Source organism: Macaca mulatta, chromosome 13 (genome assembly GCF_049350105.2).
Source record: "Macaca mulatta isolate MMU2019108-1 chromosome 13, T2T-MMU8v2.0, whole genome shotgun sequence".
In the NCBI taxonomy this organism is placed as follows: domain Eukaryota; kingdom Metazoa; phylum Chordata; class Mammalia; order Primates; family Cercopithecidae; genus Macaca; species Macaca mulatta.
In genome coordinates this window covers 23,545,462-23,570,628 of record NC_133418.1, presented here as the reverse complement: position 1 = coordinate 23,570,628, position 25,167 = coordinate 23,545,462, and the positions used below count along the sequence as shown (strand labels likewise).

The 25,167-nt window shown below is 35.9% G+C and overlaps 1 protein-coding gene across 1 annotated transcript in view; it reads right to left on the bottom strand.

Annotated features, from left to right (window-relative positions):
* Positions 1 to 25,167, bottom strand: part of ANKRD36C (ankyrin repeat domain 36C) — a 176,876-nt gene that overhangs the window by 107,768 nt on the left and 43,941 nt on the right. The window contains exons 18-24 of the mRNA XM_077958762.1: positions 22,854 to 22,920; positions 18,508 to 18,547; positions 16,360 to 16,388; positions 16,193 to 16,265; positions 12,864 to 12,892; positions 12,702 to 12,774; positions 6,361 to 6,389 (exon numbers count right to left, since the gene is read on the bottom strand). Of these exons, the coding sequence (XP_077814888.1) occupies positions 6,361 to 6,389; positions 12,702 to 12,774; positions 12,864 to 12,892; positions 16,193 to 16,265; positions 16,360 to 16,388; positions 18,508 to 18,547; positions 22,854 to 22,920 (340 nt within the window). The remainder of the gene's footprint in view (positions 1 to 6,360; positions 6,390 to 12,701; positions 12,775 to 12,863; positions 12,893 to 16,192; positions 16,266 to 16,359; positions 16,389 to 18,507; positions 18,548 to 22,853; positions 22,921 to 25,167) is intronic.

Genomic DNA, 25,167 nt, shown 5'->3' with positions numbered 1-25,167 from the left:
CAAGTTGGAAAACACTCTTCAGGATATCATCCAGGAGAACTTCCCCAACCTAGTAGGGCAGGCCAACATTCAAATCCAGGAAATACAGAGAACGCCACAAAGATACTCCTCGAGAAGAGCAACTCCAAGACACATAATTGCCAGATTCACCAAAGTTGAAATGAAGGAAAAAATCTTAAGGGCAGCCAGAGAGAAAGGTCGGGTTACCCACAAAGGGAAGCCCATCAGACTAACAGCAGATCTCTCAGCAGAAACTCTACAAGCCAGAAGAGAGTGGGGGCCAATATTCAACATTCTTAAAGAAAAGAATTTTAAACCCAGAATTTCATATCCAGCCAAACTAAGTTTCATAAGTGAAGGAGAAATAAAATCCTTTACAGATAAGCAAATGCTTAGAGATTTTGTCACCACTAGGCCTGCCTTACAAGAGATCCTGATGGAAGCACTAAACATGGAAAGGAACAACCGGTACCAGCCATTGCAAAAACATGCCAAAATGTAAAGACCATTGAGGCTAGGAAGAAACTGCATCAACTAATGAGCAAAATAACCAGTTAATATAATGGCAGGATCAAGTTCACACATAACAATATTAACCTTAAATGTAAATGGACTAAATGCTCCAATTAAAAGACACAGACTGGCAAACTGGATAAAGAGTCAAGACCCATCAGTCTGCTGTATTCAGGAGACCCATCTCACACGCAGAGACATACATAGGCTCAAAATAAAGGGATGGAGGAAGATTTACCAAGCAAATGGAGAACAAAAAAAAGCAGGGGTTGCAATACTAGTCTCTGATAAAACAGACTTTAAACCATCAAAGATCAAAAGAGACAAAGAGGCCATTACATAATGGTAAAGGGATCAATTCAACAGGAAGAGCTAACTATCCTAAATATATATGCACCCAATACAGGAGCACCCAGATTCATAAAGCAAGTCCTTAGAGACTTACAAAGAGACTTAGACTCCCATACAATAATAATGGGAGACTTCAACACTCCACTGTCAACATTAGACAGATCAACGAGACAGAAAGTTAACAAGGATATCCAGGAATTGAACTCATCTCTGCAGCAAGCAGACCTAATAGACATCTATAGAACTCTCCACCCCAAATCAACAGAATATACATTCTTCTCAGCACCACATCATACTTACTCCAAAATTGACCACGTAATTGGAAGTAAAGCACTCCTCAGCAAATGTACAAGAACAGAAATTATAACAAACTGTCTCTCAGACCACAGTGCAATCAAACTAGAACTCAGGACTAAGAAACTCAATCAAAACCGCTCAACTACATGGAAACTGAACAACCTGCTCCTGAATGACTACTGGGTACATAACGAAATGAAGGCAGAAATAAAGATGTTCTTTGAAACCAATGAGAACAAAGATACAACATACCAGAATCTCTGGGACACATTTAAAGCAGTGTGTAGAGGGAAATTTATAGCACTAAATGCCCACAAGAGAAAGCAGGAAAGATGTAAAATTGACACTCTAACATCGCAATTAAAAGAACTAGAGAAGCAAGAGCAAACACATTCGAAAGCTAGCAGAAGGCAAGAAATAACTAAGATCAGAGCAGAACTGAAGGAGATAGAAACACAAAAAACCCTCCAAAAAATCAATGAATCCAGGAGTTGGTTTTTTGAAAAGATCAACAAAATTGACAGACCACTAGCCAGACTAATAAAGAAGAAAAGAGAGAAGAATCAAATCGACGCAATTAAAAATGATCAAGGGGATATCACCACCGACCCTACAGAAATACATACTACCATCAGAGAATACTATAAACACCTCTACGCAAATAAACTGGAAAATCTAGAAGAAATGGATAATTTCCTGGACACTTACACTCTTCCAAGACTAAACCAGGAAGAAGTTGAATCCCTGAATAGACCAATAGCAGGCTCTGAAATTGAGGCAACAATTAATAGCCTACCAACCAAAAAAAGTCCAGGACCAGATGGATTCACAGCTGAATTCTACCAGAGGTACAAAGAGGAGTTGGTACCATTCCTTCTGAAACTATTCCAATCAATAGAAAAAGAGGGAATCCTCCCTAACTCATTTTATGAGGCCAACATCATCCTGATACCAAAGCCTGGCAGAGACACAACAAAAAAAGAGAATTTTAGACCAATATCCCTGATGAACATCGATGCAAAAATCCTCAATAAAATACTGGCAAACCGGATTCAGCAACACATCAAAAAGCTTATCCACCATGATCAAGTGGGCTTCATCCCTGGGATGCAAGGCTGGTTCAACATTCGCAAATCAATAAACATAATCCAGCATATAAACAGAACCAAAGACAAGAACCACATGATTATCTCAATTGATGCAGAAAAGGCTTTTGACAAAATTCAACAGCCCTTCATGCTAAAAACGCTCAATAAATTCGGTATTGATGGAACGTACCTCAAAATAATAAGAGCTATTTATGACAAACCCACAGCCAATATCATACTGAATGGGCAAAAACTGGAAAAATTCCCTTTGAAAACTGGCACAAGACAGGGATGCCCTCTCTCACCACTCCTATTCAACATAGTGTTGGAAGTTCTGGCTAGGGCAATCAGGCAAGAGAAAGAAATCAAGGGTATTCAGTTAGGAAAAGAAGAAGTCAAATTGTCCCTGTTTGCAGATGACATGATTGTATATTTAGAAAACCCCATTGTCTCAGCCCAAAATCTCCTTAAGCTGATAAGCAACTTCAGCAAAGTCTCAGGATACAAAATTAATGTGCAAAAATCACAAGCATTCTTATACACCAGTAACAGACAAACAGAGAGCCAAATCAGGAATGAACTTCCATTCACAATTGCTTCAAAGAGAATAAAATACCTAGGAATCCAACTTACAAGGGATGTAAAGGACCTCTTCAAGGAGAACTACAAACCACTGCTCAGTGAAATAAAAGAGGACACAAACAAATGGAAGAACATACCATGCTCATGGATAGGAAGAATCAATATTGTGAAAATGGCCATACTGCCCAAGGTAATTTATAGATTCAATGCCATCCCCATCAAGCTACCAATGAGTTTCTTCACAGAATTGGAAAAAACTGCTTTAAAGTTCATATGGAACCAAAAAAGAGCCCGCATCTCCAAGACAATCCTAAGTCAAAAGAACAAAGCTGGAGGCATCACGCTACCTGACTTCAAACTATACTACAAGGCTACAGTAACCAAAACAGCATGGTACTGGTACCAAAACAGAGATATAGACCAATGGAACAGAACAGAGTCCTCAGAAATAATACCACACATCTACAGCCATTTGATCTTTGACAAACCTGAGAGAAACAAGAAATGGGGAAAGGATTCCCTATTTAATAAATGGTGCTGGGAAAATTGGCTAGCCATAAGTAGAAAGCTGAAACTGGATCCTTTCCTTACTCCTTATACGAAAATTAATTCAAGATGGATTAGAGACTTAAATGTTAGACCTAATACCATAAAAATCCTAGAGGAAAACCTAGGTAGTACCATTCAGGACATAGGCATGGGCAAAGACTTCATGTCTAAAACACCAAAAGCAATGGCAGCAAAAGCCAAAATTGACAAATGGGATCTCATTAAATTAAAGAGCTTCTGCACAGCAAAAGAAACTACCACCAGAGTGAACAGGCAACCTACAGAATAGGAGAAAATTTTTGCAATCTACTCATCTGACAAAGGGCTAATATCCAGAACCTACAAAGAACTCAAACAAATTTACAAGAAAAAAACAAACAACCCCATCAAAAAGTGGGCAAAGGATATGAACAGACATTTCTCAAAAGAAGACATTCATACAGCCAACAGACACATGAAAAAATGCTCATCATCACTGGCCATCAGAGAAATGCAAATCAAAACCACAATGAGATACCATCTCACACCAGTTAGAATGGCAATCATTAAAAAGTCAGGAAACAACAGGTGCTGGAGAGGATGTGGAGAAATAGGAACACTTTTACACTGTTGGTGGGATTGTAAACTAGTTCAACCATTATGGAAAACAGTATGGCGATTCCTCAAGGATCTAGAACTAGATGTACCATATGACCCAGCCATCCCATTACTGGGTATATACCCAAAGGATTATAAATTATGCTGCTATAAAGACACATGCACACGTATGTTTATTGCAGCACTATTCACAATAGCAAAGACTTGGAATCAACCCAAATGTCCATCAGTGACAGATTGGATTAAGAAAATGTGGCACATATACACCATGGAATACTATGCAGCCATAAAAAAGGATGAGTTTGAGTCCTTTGTAGGGACTTGGATGCAGCTGGAATCCATCATTCTTAGCAAACTATCACAAGAACAGAAAACCAAACACCGCATGTTCTCACTCATAGGTGGGAACTGAACAATGAGATCACTCGGACTCAGGAAGGGGAACATCACACACTGGGGCCTATCATGGGGAGGGGGGAGGGGGGAGGGATTGCATTGGGAGTTATACCTGATGTAAATGACGAGTTGATGGGTGCAGCACAGCAACATGGCACAAGTATACATATGTAACAAACCTGCACGTTATGCACATGTACCCTACAACTTAAAGTATAATAATAATAAATAAATTAAAAAAAAAAAAAAAAAAAAAGATAAGACAATTAAACAAGTAAAAAAAAAAAAAAAAAAGAAAATAGGAATACAGGCTTCAAGAAATATACACTGACAATTTCAAACGTGATATGACTTATCATATGTCTAAAACTAAAATAAAACCATGTCAATATCAATGTGGATATGCTGAGTGATAAGGACAAATGTGATCTAAAATCAGAGAGCAACTCATACACATGGGAATCAATGTCAAAGCAGGTGGTACATGCACCCACATGTCTTTCAATGCAGGATATCAGAATGATTTAGACCATTATACTGCAAACATTCATCATGCTCTTTAACTTGATCGATAACTGAGAAAGTACACAATTATAGTGACACTTCATGTGAAGGTACACTTCACGTCTCTTCAGTGGAAATGTCCTAACTTGTTCAGCTTGGATATATGTTTGGTCAGTCCTAGTAGATAATATTCATTATTTCTCAGATCCACGTAGTGTAATAATTTGCCTACATTTCTTGTGTTCTCTAGTTTAGCCTTCCAAAAGTTTCTTCATTTACTCCTGGCAACAAAGTATAGTACACGAATCTCAATAAAAAATATCATCAATTATCAATTTTGACATACATATCCAAAATAAAACTGCTACAAGCATTAGATATTAATAAGCTTTTAATTCAGAAATCACTCCAAAATTCATTAACAATGACCATTTTAGGAGTCAATTAATGAATTCAACATTATTTTTCCTTTCAAAATAGTCTTGTTTGGAGAATCAGGATGATCTCCAAAGAATTTTCATTTAATAGCCATTTTATTCAAAAGTGAGCTTTTTGAACAATGAAGCCAATGTGTTCATATTCAAGTTTATCTTTTTTATAACTGAAATCAACAAAACACATTTCTCTGATGCCCAATAGTAACAAAGAGGAGTAATGAGTCAGTGTGGTTTTTCCCAATTCTCTCATTGTTTCCTGCTTCCAATAGTTTCTGGAGCAGCCACAATCAAATCTTCTTTTATGCAAATATTCCAAATGCATCTGAAGTGAGTTCACTCAGATTTCCTTAGCAGAAACACCAAAATTACATAAATAACATCTTCTTTTTCCTTCTTCCTGCCTCACAATCCCTCTTCCTTGAGGAAAATAATTGCTACATCTGTGGTATCATTAGCTGTCCTTCTACAGTGTGTATGGGTTATTACAATCACTTCTTCCCTCTGCTTTTCGCAATACGGTTTGACGTCTATAATATTTATTACTTCATCTCTTTCTTATTCCCCTCTTGATGAAAACATGCTGTAGAATTAAAGCAAAATTAAGTTGTCCCCTCAGCCCGTTATGTCTTGAACTGCTCTCCAATAGTACTTCTTCCCAATTTCAATATAGGGAAGTCTATAATCTTGCTACTCAGATCATGGCCAAGCATCAGCAGCAACTGCAGCACCTGAGTACTTATTTCAAGTGCACAATCTCAGAAGTGCTGAATTGGAACGTGCAGCTTCAAGGGGCCACCCCCCCACTAATTCATTCGGGGAAGAGACATTCTCTTCTATCTTGAGTGAACATGACATCGAACATGTATTGCTAAATTACCTGTCCCAGATTTTTGCCCATCCTTTATTTCTGTGGTGATATTCAAAATAGAATCATTCTGGTCACTTGTAACCTAAATGGTATTTGAAACAAAATTATCAATACATAAAGTATGTTTAATAGACTGTACAAATATAATAGTTCAAAATATAAATGAGAGTTTAGTTACCTTACAGGCTGGTTGTTTCTCAGAAGACACTGAAAAGCAAAAGGGATACAGAGTCAATCATATGTAAATATGATAATATAATCCATACACTCATCCTGTGTTAGCTTCAAGCTGTATCCTCCTGCCTGTAATAGTGTAGGCTTTGATGTTTTATACTTTGTTTCTTGGGACTAAATGTGAAGGAAATACACTGAAGAAAATAGGAATACAGGCTTCAAGAAATATACTCTGACAATTTCAAACGTAATATGACTTGTCGTATGTCTAAAACTAAAATAAAACCATGTCAATATCAATGTGGATATGCTGAATGATGAGGACAAATGTGATCTAAAATCAGAGAGCAACTCATACACATGGGAATCAATGTCAAAGCAGGTGGTACATGTGCCCACATGTCTTTCATGCAAGATATCAGAATGATTTAGACCATTTTACTGCAAACATTCATCATGCTCTTTAACTTGATCGATAACTGAGAAGGTACACAATTACAATGACACTTTAGTTGAATGTACACTTCACGTCTCTTCAGTGGAAATGTCCTAACTTAATCAGCTTGGATATATGTTTGATGAATTCTAGTATGTAATATTCATTATTTCTCACACCCATATGGTGTAATAATGTGCCTACATCTCTTGTATCTTCTAGTTTAGCTTCTGAAAGTTTCTTCATCCACTCATGACAACAAGGTATAATAAATAAACCTCATCAAAAAGTATAATAAATTACCAAATTTAACATACTTATACAAAATAAAGTTGCTACGAGCATTAGATATGAATAAACTTTTACATTTGGAAATCACTCCAATATTCACTGAAAATAAACATTTGGGAGTCAAGTAATGAATTCAACATTATTTTCATTTCCAAAATAGTCTGGTTGAAGTCTCATGTTATTCTCTAGAGAATTTTTATTAAATAGCTATTTTATCCAATAGTTAGCTTCTTGAAAAACAAAGCCAACGTATGCATATTCACGTTTATCTCATTTGAATAACTAATATCAACAAAACATATACCTCTGACGCCCAGTAGTAACAAGGAGGAGTAATGAGTCACTGTGGTTTATCCCAATTCCATCATTCTTTCCTGCTTCCAGTAGTTCCTGGAGCAGCCAAAATCAAATCATCCTTTACGCAAATATTCTAAATGCATCTGAAGTGAGTCCACTTAATCTTAGAGTCATAATTTAAAAAATCATTTTCTTTATACTCATGAAGGCTCCTGATATTTTTACATATCCTGGATTCAGCAGTTTGGCCTTCTCCCTGTCTCTTCGTCCACTTTTGCCAAAACATACACATCAATGAAATAATGTGTAGATTTTCATAGATTCTTATGAAAATAAACTAAACAAAGTTTCTAAATCACTAGAGACTTCTTTTCTTATAAATAACCAACCAATATGACATAATGCATATATATATGTGTCATGATTGCCATGATTATTGGCAGTTATCCATTTAATACTCTAAAAATGTATTCTTTGATTCCTTTTTTCTAAATCTAGTTTTATATGATATACTATAGGGGTCTCTCAGGTTCTTTTATGAAATAACTACTCAGCAAACACAGCTTCCTAATAAGAAACAAACAAAAAAAAAACACATTTTTTCCAGATTAAACTGCATCCCAATATGCTAACTGATGTGAACGAAGCACATATCATTGATATGCAAAACTTCTACGGAGAAGAAATGGGACCCTGTGGGTCACCCTCATCCTTCTAACTTCTGCTTTCAATTAAGTGACTTCCCACCAGTCTCCTCATCAGAAACCTCCATTCTACCTAGCTAGCTGCTTTCTTTGTTTACTCCTGCCCAATTTGACATACACTCCTTTTCATTCATAAATCTAATGTCCATATTGGTGGACTTCATTCTTTGACCTCCACATTCGTTTCTTCATTATTCTCACCACCACTGCATTGTGACATCTGTACAATCCCATACTGACACACAGGAAGATAAGATTTTACTTTATTAAAATGTTAAATGTGTTAGACACTTGACTAACATGTACAAATTCCTTTTTCACAAAAGCAGTCCCATGACCTCCTCTCTCCCATAGACACTCTTGTTTCACAGCTGTTCTTCACTCACATCGGTTTGAGTATCTATCACCTCTCATTTTGTCTCTATGTTTTCACTTCATATTATGAGTTATTATCATAGGCTCAGGAGCCTATCTTACCTATTTTCCTCTCCAGGAGACAGTACTGAGCAGTAAATTAGAATCTTTCAAGATATGAACACTTTTATGTACACAACACTTTGTAGAGCTATTTTATGTTTAACTACCCATAACGCCACTATGTCTATGCCTTCCAGAGAAACAAGCTCTGAAATTTTATTGAATATAAACTATTCAAAAACTTCTTTAACTACAATGACACTGTCTCTCCTTGATGCACCAAAATCTTCAGAAATAACATGTGAAGACTTGAAAACATGTCAGTAATTGACATGAAAAATGAAGTGTTGACATAATTTTTTGAAGGTATAAATAACACAAGCTGAGATCCTTACTAGATTCAAGAAGAGCAAAGTACATTAGACGGGAAATAAATATGGAACAGGAATATTTTCATTTGTAATGAAAATTATTCTATTTACAGTTTTCAGGAGAGAAAAAAATACACACACACACACACACACGTTCACACACAAAAACCAGAGCAATACACTTTTACAGGGTGTTTCTTCATTAAGAGCCTGTCATTTGACATCCGGGAACACTCTATAGGGATCAACAAAGGGGTTCTAAATTGTGACCTGAGTAGTTTTGAGTTTAACATTCATGAAGGGGAGCCGAGAGGACAAGTAACACTTTGTTGGCTATTTCTACTCCTTACTGTCATTCTCTGAAAAGCACACACTGAATTTTCTCAGGGTTATGACATGTCAAAAAGACATGCTTTAAGGGGGAAACAGGTGCAATCAACACAGCCATGGGAGAGATACAGTTATGCTTGCTAGGATTTCCATTATTTCTGCTTCATTTCTAATATAGTACAAATCAATAAAAGCAACCACGTAAGCACATCTATGTTGGTATGTCATCATATTTAAGTCTACATGATATCAGCATGAAGAGAGCATAATGTGCTGTAGTCATCACATGGCATATCATGAGATCATACAATAAATCAAGAAATACGTCACTGGGTCAATGTATGTAGATCTGAAATAGATATCACTGATTTTACAAAGACCAAGTTGCAGTCATTATGTGCACTGCCTGAACTTTTCTACAAGTTTTTAATACACAAAATCAAGTTCTACATGTTATCTATGAACGTGCACACATGTGGCAAGAGGTTTTTAAAGTGCATTTGGGTGATTTCTTTCTTTCTTTTTTTTTTTTATTTAAATCAAGCTCTTGGTTACATGTCGGCAGTAAGTTTTAGTAGTATTAAAAACCCTAAGACCATAACAGCTCAGAATCACTGTCTTAAAAGACTGCGTCTACCAAAGTCAGCAAGGCATGACTACTTACTTTCTTCATTTTTAAAACTCAGAGGTACCCCATGCACACTCCCAAATAAAACTACACAAGTTCCTTAGTTTAATTAGATCCCATTTGTCAATTTTGGCTTTTGCTGCCATTGCTTTTGGTGTGTTAGTCATGAAGTCTTTGCCCATGCCAATGTCCTGAATGGTATTGCCCAGGTTTTCTTCTAGGGTTATTATGGTTTTAGGTCTTTCTTAAAAGTTTAAGTCTTTAATTTGTCTTGAGTTAATTTTTGTATAAGGTGTAAGGAAGGGGTCCAGTTTCAGTTTCCTGCATAAGGCTAGCCAGTTTTTCCAACACCACTTATTAAACAGGCAATCTTTTCCCTTGCTTGTTTTTTCTCAGGTTTGTCAAAGATCAGATGGTTGTAAATGTATGGTGTTATTTCTGAGACCTCTGTTCTGTTCCATTGGTCCTTATATCTGTTTTGGTACCCATACCACGCTGTTTTCATTACTATAGCCTTGTAGTATAGTTTTCTGTTAGGAAGTGTGATGCCTCTAGTTCTGTTCTTTTTGCTTAGGATTGTCTTGGCTATATGGGCTCTTTTTTGATTCCATATGAAATTTCCAGTAGTTTTTTCTAATTCTGTGAAGAAAGTCAATGGTAGTCTATAGCATTGAACCTATAAATTACTTTGGGCAGTGTGGCCATTTTCATAATATTGATTCTTCCTATCCATGAGAATGGAATATTTTTCCATCTGTTTGTGTCCTCTCTTACATCCTTGAGCAGTGGTTTGTAGTTCTCCTTGAAGTGGTCTTTCACATCCCTTGTGAGTTGTATTCTTAGGTATTTTATTCTCTTTGTAGCAATTATGAATGGGAGTTCACTCATGATTTGGCTGTTCATCTTTTATTGGTGTATAAGAACGCTTGTGATTTTTGCACACTGATTTTGTATCCTGAGACTTTGCTGATGTTGCCTATCAGCTGAAGCAGATTTGGGGCTGAGATGATTTGGTTTTCTAAATATACAATCATGTCATCTGCAAACAGAGACAATTTGACTTCCTTCCTTCCTATTTGAATGCCCTTTATTTTTTCCTCTTGCCTGATTACCCTAGCCAGAACTTCCAATACTATGATCAGAGTGAACAGGCAACCTACAAAACAGGAGAAAATGTTTGCAATCTCTCCATCTGACAAAAGGCTAATATCCAGAATCTAAAAGGAACCTAAACAAATTTACCAGAAAAGAACAAACAACCTCTTCAAAAAGTGGGTGAAGGACATGCTCAAAAGTAGACATTTATTCAGCCAGTAAACATATGGAAAAAAAAAAGCTCCTCATCACTGATCATTAGACAAATGCAAATCAAGACCACAATGAGATACCGGATCATGCCAGTTAGAATGGCAATCATTAAAAAGTCAGGAGACAACAGATGCTGGAGAGGATGTGGAGAAATAGGAACACTTTTACATTGTTGATGGGAGTGTCAATTATTTCAACCATTGTGGAAGACAGTGTGGTGATTCTTCAAGGATCTAGAACCAGAAATACCATTTGACCTAGCAATCCCATTACTGAGTATATACCCCAAAGATTAACCATTCTACTATAAAGACACATGCACACGTATGTCTATTGCAGCACTATTCACAATGGAACCAATTCGAATGCCCATCAGTGATAAACTGGATAAAGAAAATATGGCATATACACATCATGGAATACTATGCAGCCATAAAAAAGGATGAGTTCATGTCCTTTGCAAGGACATGGATGAAGCCTGAAAAACCATCATTCTCAGCAAACACACACAGGAAAAGAAAACCAAATGCTGCATTTTCTTACTCATAAGTGGAGTTGAACAATGAGAACACATGGACACAGGGAGGGGATCATCACACACCAGGGCCTGTCAGGGATGTAGGATCCTAGGGGAGGGACAGCACTCGTAGAAATACCTGATGTAGCTGACAGGTTGATGGGTACAGTAAACTACCATGGCACATGTATACCTATGTAACAAACCTGCATGTTCTTCACATGTATCCCAGAATTTAAAGTATAATACAAAACAAACAAACCAACATTAATTCAGGTTGTTGGTTACCAGTAGGCAATGAATTGTAGTAGTATAAAAGATTCTAAGGCCAAAACTGCTCCGAATCAGTGCTTTAAAACCCTGTATCTACCAAAGAGTCACGAAAAAATGATTAGTGACTTTATTCATTTTCCAAAATCAGAATCATTTTCCAAAACAGCTCTGAATCACTGCTTTAAAACCATGTATCTACCAAAGAGTCACCAAAAAATGATTAATGACTTCATTCATTTTCCAGAATCAGAGGTATCACACATACCCAAACTCACAAACAAAAGCACACAAGCACATACACGTGCAGAAATTCAAGCTGGTGATCAGAGCATGTGATTGGGTGAAGATTCAAAGATTCTCAATGTGACAATACCAACATAAAGGAGTTGAAGTTCTAACACAATTGTGATGTCAGCAGGTATAGCTTTTCTCTAGGTAAAGAACAGTATAGGAAACCAGAAATTGAAGCACTGAAAAATATTTAGTTTCAAAATTCACCTCCTTGAACTCCTAACATGCATACAAATTCCACATTGGGATCTTTATCACAACCTAAAAGGCAAAGCATCTGAGCTAGAGCTTACATTTTTAAAATTTCGTTTTCTTATTCTTGTAACTATCATTTTATAAGCATAAACACTAACAAGAGCATCAGCATCATTTAGATCAAATCCTTCTATCTTATTCGGGTAAAAGAAGAATCAGAAGACTACGAACATTTCCAATATATTCATGTCCTTCTTTCCAGATGAAATTTATATTGGCAAATTTACCTTTTCCTGGAGGTGGTGAATCCTTCCGTCTTATGGCTACTTTTGAACTGGGATCTGCTTCTTTTGGGGTAAGCTGAATGGGTTTTACAACATAATGATTAATATATCATGTATATATCACAAGGCATTTTTTTAATTAAAGATGAAAATATATTTGTTTACCGTGGATAAAGGAGGTCGCTCAGAAGATCCTACAAAGCAAAAGGGGCACATAATTAAGTACGTGTAAATATGACACAGCCCACCATCCACTATGTAGTGTTTGTAACCAGCTGAAATCTTCATGCTTGGTCTTGAAACTGTTACCTATTAGGCTCTGGGTTGCTTTTGCTATTGTTTTGGTTAGCATACAGACATGACAGGAATATATGGAAATCATAATATAGGTTTCATAAAACATGTAGTCCAGATTTCGAGAGAGAGATTAGATTTCACATGACTACAACTAACACAGAAAAGTACTTCTACCAATGTGATCCTGTTAACTGAAGCCAAAAAACGTGATGTCAAATGAAAGGACCAAATAGGACCCCAGAAGGATAAATGTCAAAGCCCATGGTAGAACGCTATGGTGTACCCTGAAGAAATCACCCAAGAACCTTTTATAGTATAATACAATAGTTCTCCTGTTCTTCATTTTGTCCTCTAACTTAAAAACTATCAATTTCATTAAAATGTATCATTCACTTCTGCTTGCAGGATGTATTCTGAGTTCATTAGTTGAGGTATCTACATACAGAAGAATAGTTAACAAAAATACTCATGTTGTCCACAGTCATGCAGGCTTCTGGTGTTTTTCCATTTCCCGGATTCTCAACTTTAGCCCTCCTGCCATCTCTTCATTCACTTATGCAAAAAATGCATACATTACACTCCAAATACCTAATGTGTAATTGGATTCCCATAAAACAAATCTAAACAAAATCATTGAATCATCAGAGGCTGTTTTAATGTTAATCACCTTTTATATATCAAAATCAAAATCTTTGCCATGATTATTGACAGTTACATTTTAATACTTAAGAAATATATTTCTTGATTGTTTTGCTTCTACAGTCAGTTTGATATGTAGTGCATCTCATTTTGCTAACATGAAGCACCTATCCTATTGTCGATGTGTGACCCCATAGAGAGAAAAATTGAGTCCCTGTGGTTTACTCTTAATCTTTCACCTTCTGTTTCCAGTAAGCTCTGAAGCAACAATAATCCAATATTCCATTCGAGTACGAATATACTAGGTCCACATAAAGTGAGTTATCTCAGGTTTCCTCATCAGAAACCCCCAAACACCTAGCCAGCTGCTACCTTTATTTACACCATCCCACCCCACTTGCACTCTTTTCTGTTGATAAATCTAATCTCACTATCTGGTTTTCATTCTTTGCCTTCCACATTTTGTTCTTCATTATTCTCACCACCCCTGTGATCAAACCCGTAAAATCTCATTTTTATAAATAAGAAGATATGGTTTTCCTTTATTAGAATATGAAAAGTTACAGAAACTGGACTAACTTGTACAAATTCCTTCTTCACAATAGCAGCCCCATGTCCTCCTCTCTCCCACAGACACACTGTTTCATAGTTTCTATTCACTCACATCAGTTTCATTGAGTATCATATCAAGTCTCATTTTATCTTCATGGCTTTATTTTATACTAGGGGTTATTATCAAAGTCTCAGCAAACTATGTTATATATTTTCTTCTACACGAGAGATTACTGAGCAGTAAATAAGAATCTCTTTGGATATAAACACTTTTATGTACACAAAATTTTTGTGAAGCTAACTTATGGTGAAATACACATTACACCATTATGTGTGTTACGTGTTCCAGAAAAACAGGCTCTAAAATTTTATTGAACTACTTAGTTTAAAAACTTCTGCAATTACAATGACATAGTCTCTGCTCAATGCAGCAACATCTTCAGAAATCTCTTGTGAAGACTTGGTAAAATGTCAGTCATTTACATGAAAAAGAGCATTAAGTGACAACACTGCTTGCTGGTATAAATAAAACAAGGCTAGATCCTTGCCAGATTCAAAGAGATCAGAGTGCCACGAGACAGAAACAAATATATAAATCGAAAGATTTTCATTTCTACCAAAAAATTCATGTATTTAAAGTTTTCAGAACAGGACAAAATGCAAGGAAACACAGCGGTGAGGCGTTATAGAGCATCTCTTCACCTGGAGGCTATTTATCATTTGACATCCGGCAACCCTTTCCAGGGCTCAACAAAGGGGTTCTAAATTGTGATTTGATCATTCCTAGAGTTCAACATCAACCTTCCCATGTAAGGAAACCAAGGCATCAATGATACTTTGGCCATTTCTTCTTTCCAATGTCATTCTCTGAAAAGCATACACTGGAGTTTCAGAGTCATAGCATGATGGAAAAACATGGCTCTAGGGGGTAATGAATGCAGTCAGTACAGCTATGGCAGTGTATAAAACTATACTCAGGGTATCTGAAATACTTCTATTTAGTTTCTTACATAGTACAAATCAATAAAGGCAACCACATAAGCAAATCTATGTTGGTATGTCATCATATCTATATTCATTTTGTATCAGCTTGAAGAGACTTTAATTAATTGTGGTGCAGTCATAAAATGGCATACCACAAGACCATACAACAAATCAAAGATGACCAAATTGTGTCAACCTGGATAGATCTGAAATATATACCACTGATTAGAAAAGTCAAGTTGCAGCTATTATGTATGCTGTGTGAAATCGTATAGAAGACTTGATACTTGAAAATGGATTCTACTTATTACCTATGAAAGTGCATGTATCTTGTAAAATATTTTTAATGTGCATTGCAGTGATTTAAAAGTAAAAAGTGTTCATTCTGGCTGTTGGTTACCTGTAGGCAATGAATTGCAGTAGAAGAAAAGATTCTAAGGCCAAAACAGCTCAGATTCATTGTTTTAAAACACTATATCTACCAAAGAGTTACAAAAGAATGATTAATCACTTTATTCACTTTTAATCAGAGATACACGCACACATATACACACGCAGAAACTCAATCTGGTAATCAGAAGATGTGATTAAGTAAAGAGTCTCAATGTAACAACACTGACATAAAGGAGTTGAAGTTCTAAAACAATTGTAACGTCGGTAGGTATAGCTTTTCTCTAGATGAAGACAGAAGAGTATTGCAATCAATTTTGAAGCACTGAAAATATTTACAGTTTCAAAATACACCTCCTCGAATCCCTAACATGCACAGGAATTCAAAACTGGGATCTTTAGATGATGACAGCTTTAAAGGAAAAGCATTTGGGCTAGAGCTCACGGTGTAAAATGTCTGCCTTATGCTTTAAATATCATTTTATAAACAAAGATATTAACAAGAACATCAGCATACTTACATCAAATCCTTCCATCTCATTTGGGGAAAAAGTGAGAATCAAAAAACTATGAGCATTTTCAATATTTTCAACTACGTTTTCTAAAATGAAATCTGTAGTGGGGAAATTTACCTTCGCTGGAAGTTAGTGAATCCATGCTTCCTGAGAATCTAGTTGAAATGTGATCTCTGTCTTCCACGGTATGCTGAAGGAGTTTGACAACATAATGATTAACATATCATGTATATATCACAGAGCATTTTGTTAATAATTAAAGAAAATACGTATGTAAAGTTTACCGTGAATAAAGGCGTTTGCTCAGGAGACACTACAAAGCAAAAGGAACACATAAGTGACTACAGGTAAATATGACACAGCCTACCATCAATCATGCAGTGTTTGTATCCAGCTGAAATCTTCATGCTTGCCCTTGAAATTGTTGCCTATTAGGCTTCAGGTTGCTTTGCTCTTGTTTTGGTTAGCACACAAACATGACAGGAATATACACATGAAAAATCACAATATAGATTCTATAAAACATGCAGTCTAGGTTGCAAGGGTGAGATTAGGTTTCACATGACTGCAAGTAACATAGAAAAGTATTTCTACCAATATGAATTTGCTGAAAGAAGCCAAAAAAAAAGTGATGTCGAATGAGAAAACCAAATAGGACCCCAGAAGAATAAATGTTAGAAACTATGAAGTTGCAATGAGAGTGATGAAAATGTATCATCTGCGGCCGGGTGCGGTGGCTCACGCCTGTAATCCCAGCACTTTGGGAGGCCGAGGTGGTCGGATTACGACGTCAGGAGATCGAGACCATCCTGGCCAACATGGTGAAACCCCGTCTCCAATAAAAATACAAAAAGTTAGCCGGGCATGGTGACGGGCGCCTGTAGTCCCAGTTACTTGGCAGGTTGAGGCAGGAGCATGGCGTGAACCCGGGAGGCGGAGTTCACAGTGAGCCGAGATCACGCCACTGCACTCCAGCCTGGGTGACAGAACGAGGCTCCGTCTCAAAAAAAAAAAGTATCATTCGCTTCTGCTGGCAGGAAGTGCTCTCAGTCATTAGTTCAGATATCTACTTGGACAAGAATCGTTTCCATACTCATGTTATCCACAATCATGAAGATTTCTGGTATTTTTTCAACTTCTGGATTCTCAACTTTAGTTCTCTTGCCATTTTTTCATTCACTTATGCAAAAAATGTATACATTACACATCAAATAACTAATGAGTACTCAGATTTTCATTTAAAAAAATGTAACCAAAATCTCTGAATCACCATTGACTTTTTTTCATAATTATCAACCTTTTTTTTTTTTTTTTTGATACGGAGTCTTGCTCTGTTGCCCAGGCTGGAGTGCAGCGGCACAATCTCGGCTCACAGTCAACCTCCGCCACCCGGGTTCAAGAGATTCTCCTGCCTCAGCCTCCCTAGTAGCTGGGACTACAGGCACATGCCACCATGCCTGGCTATTTTTTTGTATTTTTAGTAGAGTTGGGGTTTCGTCATGTTAGCCAGGATGGTCTCCGTCTCCTGACCTCGTCATCCGCCCACCTCAGCCTCCCAAAGTGCTGGGATTATAGCTGTGAGCCACTGCACCTGGCTCAATCAACCTTTATATATCAAAATCTTTGCCATGATTATTGATAGTTACACTTTTAGTACTCAAGAAATAAATTTCTCATTTGTTTTTTTCTAAAGTCAATGTGATATGCTACAGCATAGCAGTCTCTGAGGTACTTTTATACAATGGCTATTTACATCAAAAACAGCATTTAAAAAAAAAACAGTCAATGTTTTGATATCCAAGTGCATCCCATTCACTAACAAACATGAATGAAGCACATATCATTGATGTGTAACTCCTGCAGAGAGAATAAACGAGTTACTGTGGTTTCCTGTCATTCTTCTATCCTCTGCTTCCAGTAAGCTCCAAAGCAGCAATAATTTACTCTTCTCTTTGAGTGGGAATATACTGAGTCTACATAAAGTGAGTTCCCTCAAGTTTCCTCATCAGAAACCTCCAAATAACCTACTCAGCTGCTTTCTTAATTTACACTATCCCACCTCACATTTTTTTTTGTAAATCTAACGTCCACTTCTCAACAACGAATGTTATATTTTGATCTACAAGTTTAAATGTTCACCAAAGTTTTAAGAAAAAGTATGTTTAAATTAAATTATATTTGCTATAAAAATTAATAAATTATATTTATAATTTAATTAAAATTAGGTTTATAATTTAATGAAATGTAACAAGTAATTTAATTTCAAATTTATTTTAAATTATATATAAATTATATTTATTTTCAAAAATTATATTAAAGCATAGAAAATTATTCAGCTATATTCACTACTTCACCACCCTTTTTTGTACACAAAAAAATAACATTATCATTATTTGATTGCTCTCGTGGAGCACTTTTTATAATACCAATACCATTTGCTTCTTCTCTAGTTGCTGATAGTGATTTTTCTTCCTAGTTAAAAAAAAAAAGAAATCTTCAGAAAATGTTGTGTTTCCTACTCCATCAGTCAGTAATCCAAGAAACATTTTCTGGGTCTATAAATTCATAAGGTCTATCCTGGAAAATCTGATAATATGAATAAAATACTAATTTTACTTATTTATCAAGTGAAAAAAGAACTTTATAAAAACAAACAAAAGCAGAAAGACACAATTCATTATTTCTGCAATTCAAGTCAAAAAAATACAGTGACAGCACAAAGGCAGTAACAGTTATTTCTACCTGGGAAGCTTCTGAGACACTGCAAATTTAGCATTCTATTTTTAAAATAGACAAGTGAGAAGTAAGACTGTGAAGAGTTTCTAGTCAGGGCAGCATGTGCAAAAAAATAAGGCATGAAACAGCATAGCCACTAAGAAATACCACAATAATGTGGTAAAGCTTGGACACAGACAGAGAAAGTGGGGTGGAGAGATACAATGGGAGAAACAGGCCAAACCACAGAAATAAGTGTTATGCTAGAATGCAAATGTTTCCTTCGTGTAATGAGGATACAGCTATAAGAAGATGAGTTAGATCAAAGTAAACATGTTTAAGAAAGGTCACCCTGGAAGACATACACAGATAAAGGTGGAGACAAGAGAGAAACAAAAAAGAACATTCCGAAAGTATAGGGTAGACAGTGTATTACAGTAATAAGATATGAGAAATGGTTAAAGGTAGAAAATACAAAATTTAGTGAGTCACTGGACTGGCAATGTGAGGGAAACCTGGAGTACAGTTTTTCTGCTTCAATGTTTCATTGCTACTTACTTGGTGCTGTTTACTAAGATTAGGAAGCCAGATTACAGAGTAGATTACAAAGAGTCAGGAAAGAATCTGGAAGGCAGTTTGAGACCTATCAAATTTGAGGCACAAAGGGGACTTAGAAGACTGATCTGGGTAAATACATTTGGAGTAGAAATAGATGACCTTACTCAAAAAAACCATACGTTGTTGAGAAGGTCAACATTTGTAAAATATACTAAACTGGTAGGATTCAGTAATTTAAACCTATGAAGAACTCTGACGTTTTGAAAATAAAAAGAAAACAAAACATGGGATTCAAAATTTCAATTATATATTTCTATACTGGATTAAAAGACATAAAATATATTTTCTTAATGTATGCAGATATTTAGTTCTGGAATATTATGGTCACATGCATTTTTGAACTTAATGAAAACAGTTATCTAAAACCAGTAATTCAAGGTATCCTAAGAAAGCTAATTTTTAAAGAATCATCTTAAAAGTTTTTAACTTGTAGAAACGTTTATTCTATTATACAATTATAAGGCATTTAAGCACTACTAAAATATGAGAGAGAAATGTAAAACCCTATTTTAAAGTTCATATGGTTTTCTGATTCTCCTGTAAATGATATACTAACTCTCTAATTGCCTACTTATGCCATAAAGATGATAGTTAAAATTCAGAGAAAAGATCAAGTAAAATAGTCATATGACTATGCAAGCTGAAGATTTACATGTTTTCAAATACACCATGCCTGTCAATCAGGACCCAACACTCACATGAAGAAAGAAGAAATTTATTTTGAAAATCAAATCAAAAGGATTCCTGAGTTTTACAGCTGAATAAATTTATGTGCAAGGTATAACAACTATAAACACTAAAGTGAATAATGCTTCCAGAGAATAACACAAAATGTCACAACCGTAGGAGATAGTTTTAAAAGTAAAAAGCAATATTCCAGAGATAATTCTGTGTACTCTGTTGGCAGTATTTCTTTCCTTATGATTCTATGGAAATAGGTACTTTGTTCAGGAAATAATTATGAGGATTGATTACACTCATCGCATGTGTGTTCTTAAGTACAGATGTTATCAGCACAAGGTAAGTCAGATTAGTTCCAGAAGTAATAATTTATTTCTTTAAGAGGGTTCCAGATTAAAAATATATATTTTCTCATTCAATGAATATAAATTAAAAACCTCCTTTAAAATTAACCAGAAATGTGCCGGTGTGGTGACTCATGCCTGTAATCCCAGCACATTGGGAGGCCGAGGCAGGCAGATCACCAGGTCAAGAGATCGAAACAATCCTGGCTAACATGGTGAAACCCCGTCTCTACTAAAAATACAAAAAATTACCAGGCATGGAGATGGGCACCTGTAGTCCCAGCTACCCAGGAGGCTGAAGCAGGAGAATGGCATGAACCCAGGAGGTGGAGTTTGCAGTGAGCCGAGATCGCGCCACTGCACTCCAGCCTGGGCAATAGAGTGAGACTTTGTCTCAAAACACACACACACACACACACACACACACACACACACAATTATTGTATAACTTCAGCTCCTTCCAAAAAAGAGAGAACAAAACAACCATCCACCTTATGGAACAATGAATGATAAATGAAGGCCACACATACCTACTAAATAGAAAGCTGTAACTAAGTATCTTGACAATAGAAACAGAGGTGAAATGAAAGAATAGACACTAAAGACATGTGGTCTACAAGGAAAAAGTCAGATTGAGGTAAGTCATTTTTAAACAAAGGGGAAGGAGGGAGAAACAAACAAAAAACGAGACATGACCAGTCAATCAAATATGAGCTTACAAGAAAAGCTTGTGTTCGTAATATATGCCAAATAATACTGGATAGCATTTACTCTACAATGTGTTTTGTGTAAATACTTATGTAACAAAGAGTTTAATTAGTTTACTGTAAAATAACACATCCCAAGAGTTAACCAGGATCATTCACCTGAAAGCTGAAACATTCTTACAACAGAGAGAGAGAAGAAAAAACAATAAAGTTCCAGCAACTTAACACCTGGAGAAAGAATTTTTATTCAGAATTCAAAAGAGTAATGTATGTCCCGAAAAATATGTATTTAATAGAACATAGCCAGGACTTCAAAAATTTAAGAAAATTTAAACTAAAATCCTAATCCAATCTTCCAGTTAGAAGATATTAGAAAACACGCTGTATCCACCTTTCCTATTTCCTTTCCATCTTTTCTAATTTTTATTTTCTTCTATATGACATATTTTATCAACATAACTTATACATTCTCAACATTAGAAGAAAATATAAATTCAAAACATTCAAGAAATTTAATAGATTTAATTATGAGATCTGCCATGCATATTATGTTACCTGTAACATTCCATTGTAAAAATTTGCCTGTTTGTTGATTCACATTAAAAACTATTAAAATGTTTCTTAGATGTAAGACCTTATTCTAGGTACTCCAGGATACACACAAAGAGGTTTCCTAGCTTCAAGTGGTTCATAGTAATGCAGCAGCTTTACATTATTTTTTCAAGAACTAAGCACAAAAGCCTCTGAAATTTGAAATTTAGAATGAGATACAAAGACCCTGAGTGGATTTTCTTTAAATTACGATGCAACAACTTTGTGAAATTAAAGTCTGACCATAGGAATATGAAGAGTCTGTGCTTATCAAACAGCTTGTTGTTTTAAACTAAATGCATATGCTTCAATTCGATAAAGAGTTTAAAGTATACTCTTAATGAAAAGGACTTGGAAAACACAGTGTAAATCCTCTGTAATACAGATGTGAGAACGGAATTTAAATTTCTGATCTCCCACCACTTTGTGAAATTAGACAAAAAGGTTTGCTGTATTGCCAGGCTTGGTCTGGAACTCCTGGGCTCAAGAATTCTCCTGGCTTGATCTCTTCAATAGGTGGGACTACAGGCACATGATACCATGTCTAGTTACATTTCCACAATTTCTAATATTATTTTAGTCTAATTATAGAACCAAGAATAAAAATAAATAGCTCTCTGCAAAAATACGGCATGATGACAAAATAGGTGTGCAAGAAATAAAAAGAAACGATATGCTATGTGTAACAGGGTGATTCCATGGTTCCTATAACAAGTCATCTGATGTATTAAAGATTCATTTAAGCAGAGGTATTATTAGTCATACTCAAATGATATGTAACTCAAAGTAAAGACACTTACTCAAATAAGCCTAGAACAAAATTTGTACCTCCTCAATTGTGGGAAAGCATTCCCAAACATCATTTTTCTATCACTATATTTTCCAGCATTTTTTTTTTCAGATCACACCTCTCAAAGTCTTTATCAACTACTTCTTATTTGCCAAAGCAAAAAAAAAAAATTAAAATTAACCCCTCCTATATCTTCAAAATGATTATCTCTAATAAAATTTCTATACAAACATGAAACAATGATAGGTAGACAACTGCTAACTTTTAGAAGAAAATAATATAGAAAATGAGATTCAGAGTGAGAAAATTAATTTCACAAGAGAGTACTCTACCTCAGATTCCAAATCAAACTCATTCTTTGTCACAGGCTGTGCAACAATATCTGGTATGTAGAGACTCCTACAGAACAAAAAGATACAACAAAAATGAGTACGTTCATTTTTTAAAAGAAAACAAAAACCATCAGTCTATACATGCAGTCCTCTCCAAAAAAAAGGGTAAAACTAAGTCTGAGGAAGGTCAGTTATCTGTATATTAAATAATATTTCTTGGTATAATTAAGATATGGCCTCTGTTTTAGAAAACATTTCAGTTACCTATTTCTGCCTCCACCTCTCCCAGCCTATGAAATATCCAATGCAGACTCACCCTTAAACCCATAGCAAATAGTGGCAGGCAATATAATGGCACATCCAGACAATAATTTGTCCTTATAAATTATCTACCTGAAAGGCTAAACTGAAAATCCAATAGATATCTGACAAAACTTTTGTTACTGAACTGGAGTAAACCTGATGAGCTACAACAAGGTAGAAAAGGCACTGTCTCTTCCCTATTATCTATTTCTGATTCAGAGACTAATCTGTGTCACTGGAAAATGGGAGTCTTGGATCTTCAGCTTTTAAGCTACTAAAAGAGGGCCCATTGATTCTCTTTACCCTAGAACACGCCAGGGAGCCCCCTGAAACACTGCAAATGTTTGAAAGCTGAGTGTACAAAAGTCAAAGTACAAATGTACATGTTGTTATGTTGTTATTGGGAATATTCTTCACAGAAAATTGAAACAATAAAATTTTTAAATCCAATTATTGTCATTATAGATCCTGCCTTACTCAGGTCCACAAAAACCAGCAAGCTTAAGAACCTTCATAGACACTCAGATACCCAAGAGAGAGACTGCTGGAAAAGTCTCCATCCTGAGTACGTACGGCTCCATTCCATTCATCACTGTCTAAATATCTTCCTTCCTAGGGGCTCCCACTTCTGGATCCCTCTTCTGGAGATCCATGGCAATCTCCACTCTACATCTTCAGCCTAGGAAAGCCCAGATTCCTCAAAAGACCAGCTATAATAATTGAGAGTAGGAGCTCTCTATTCCTCTGCTTCTGGAAAGTAAGTCAGTCTCAGTCATCCACCCCAAGCATATGCGTGTTACCGACTACCCACCTGAAGCTTCATTGCTGATTTGCCAGCCAATCCTACATTTGACCTACCCTACGTGTATGTGAGAGAATTGAGAAAAGAGGCAGAAAAAAGGAGACATCCACCCTGGCTCACAGATCTATGTACTTAAGCAATCTCCAGCTCCCTAGTTCTTGAGGGGTTCTAAGCCCTCTGTAAGCTGGGGTGGAAGAAGATGATACCACATTCTTATCTGCTCTAGAGACTCTTTCCTGTGGCTCAAATCCTTTTAACACTTTTCAATAAAAACCTTGAAATCTGTCAGTTCCTCCGGTTAAACAAAAAGGCAGCAACCTCTTCAGAACTCCAAGAATGTCCCAATATGCCTTTCTTCATAACTCCCACCATCCTGTGTTTTCAATTCCCTTATCCTTATCAAACTTGTAATAAAAGCAAATATTTGGATTTTTTCCTAAAACCCTCATTTCTGTCCAACTAAGTATTCGATTCTCTTCAACTTTGGCTGTCCCTTGAAAATTCCATTCTCACCCACTTTCATTGGGTTCAACAGCTCATTCCATGCTCATCCTCTTCCACTGTGTTCACTAGACCCACTCCCTCTTTCTAAAACTAAAATCACTCAATGACAGAATGATGTCAAAGAAGACCGGGTTTTGAATTAAGAAACCTGAATGCAAATCTCACTTCTGCAATTTACTGTATCCAAATAATTTTCTCCCTTTGAGTTTCAGGTTCTCCACCTGAACAACCACTTGATCAGGATGCTCAACAAGGACTCAAGTATTAGAGGATATTTTCTTTAGTCTCTAGGAATTCCTAAAATTCTGAAATTATATGCACCTCTGATATTATCTATAGGAAAATGGGGAATATTTAGTTGCCGTACATGAGAACTATAATAGAAGATCATAAACCCTAAGAAAAGCAGAAGAGAAAGTAAAAAGAAAACAAGAAAATATTATTAAAATGTCTCAGAAGGAAAAAAAGAATCCAGAAAATAAGAAAAAGCTTCAGCATACTAGGCAGGGTACTCACTTAAAGAGAAACCCAAACCGGGTAGGCAGCAAGTAGAGAAATGAATTAGAAATATCCTTTTAATATAGGCTAAATATAGTTAACATTACATGGACTATATGTAGATATTCTCCATGCACAGTCAGATAATATTTTTCTAGGACTGGCCTGGTCTTTCTTATGAAAAACTTAGGGACCAGCAGCTACAGA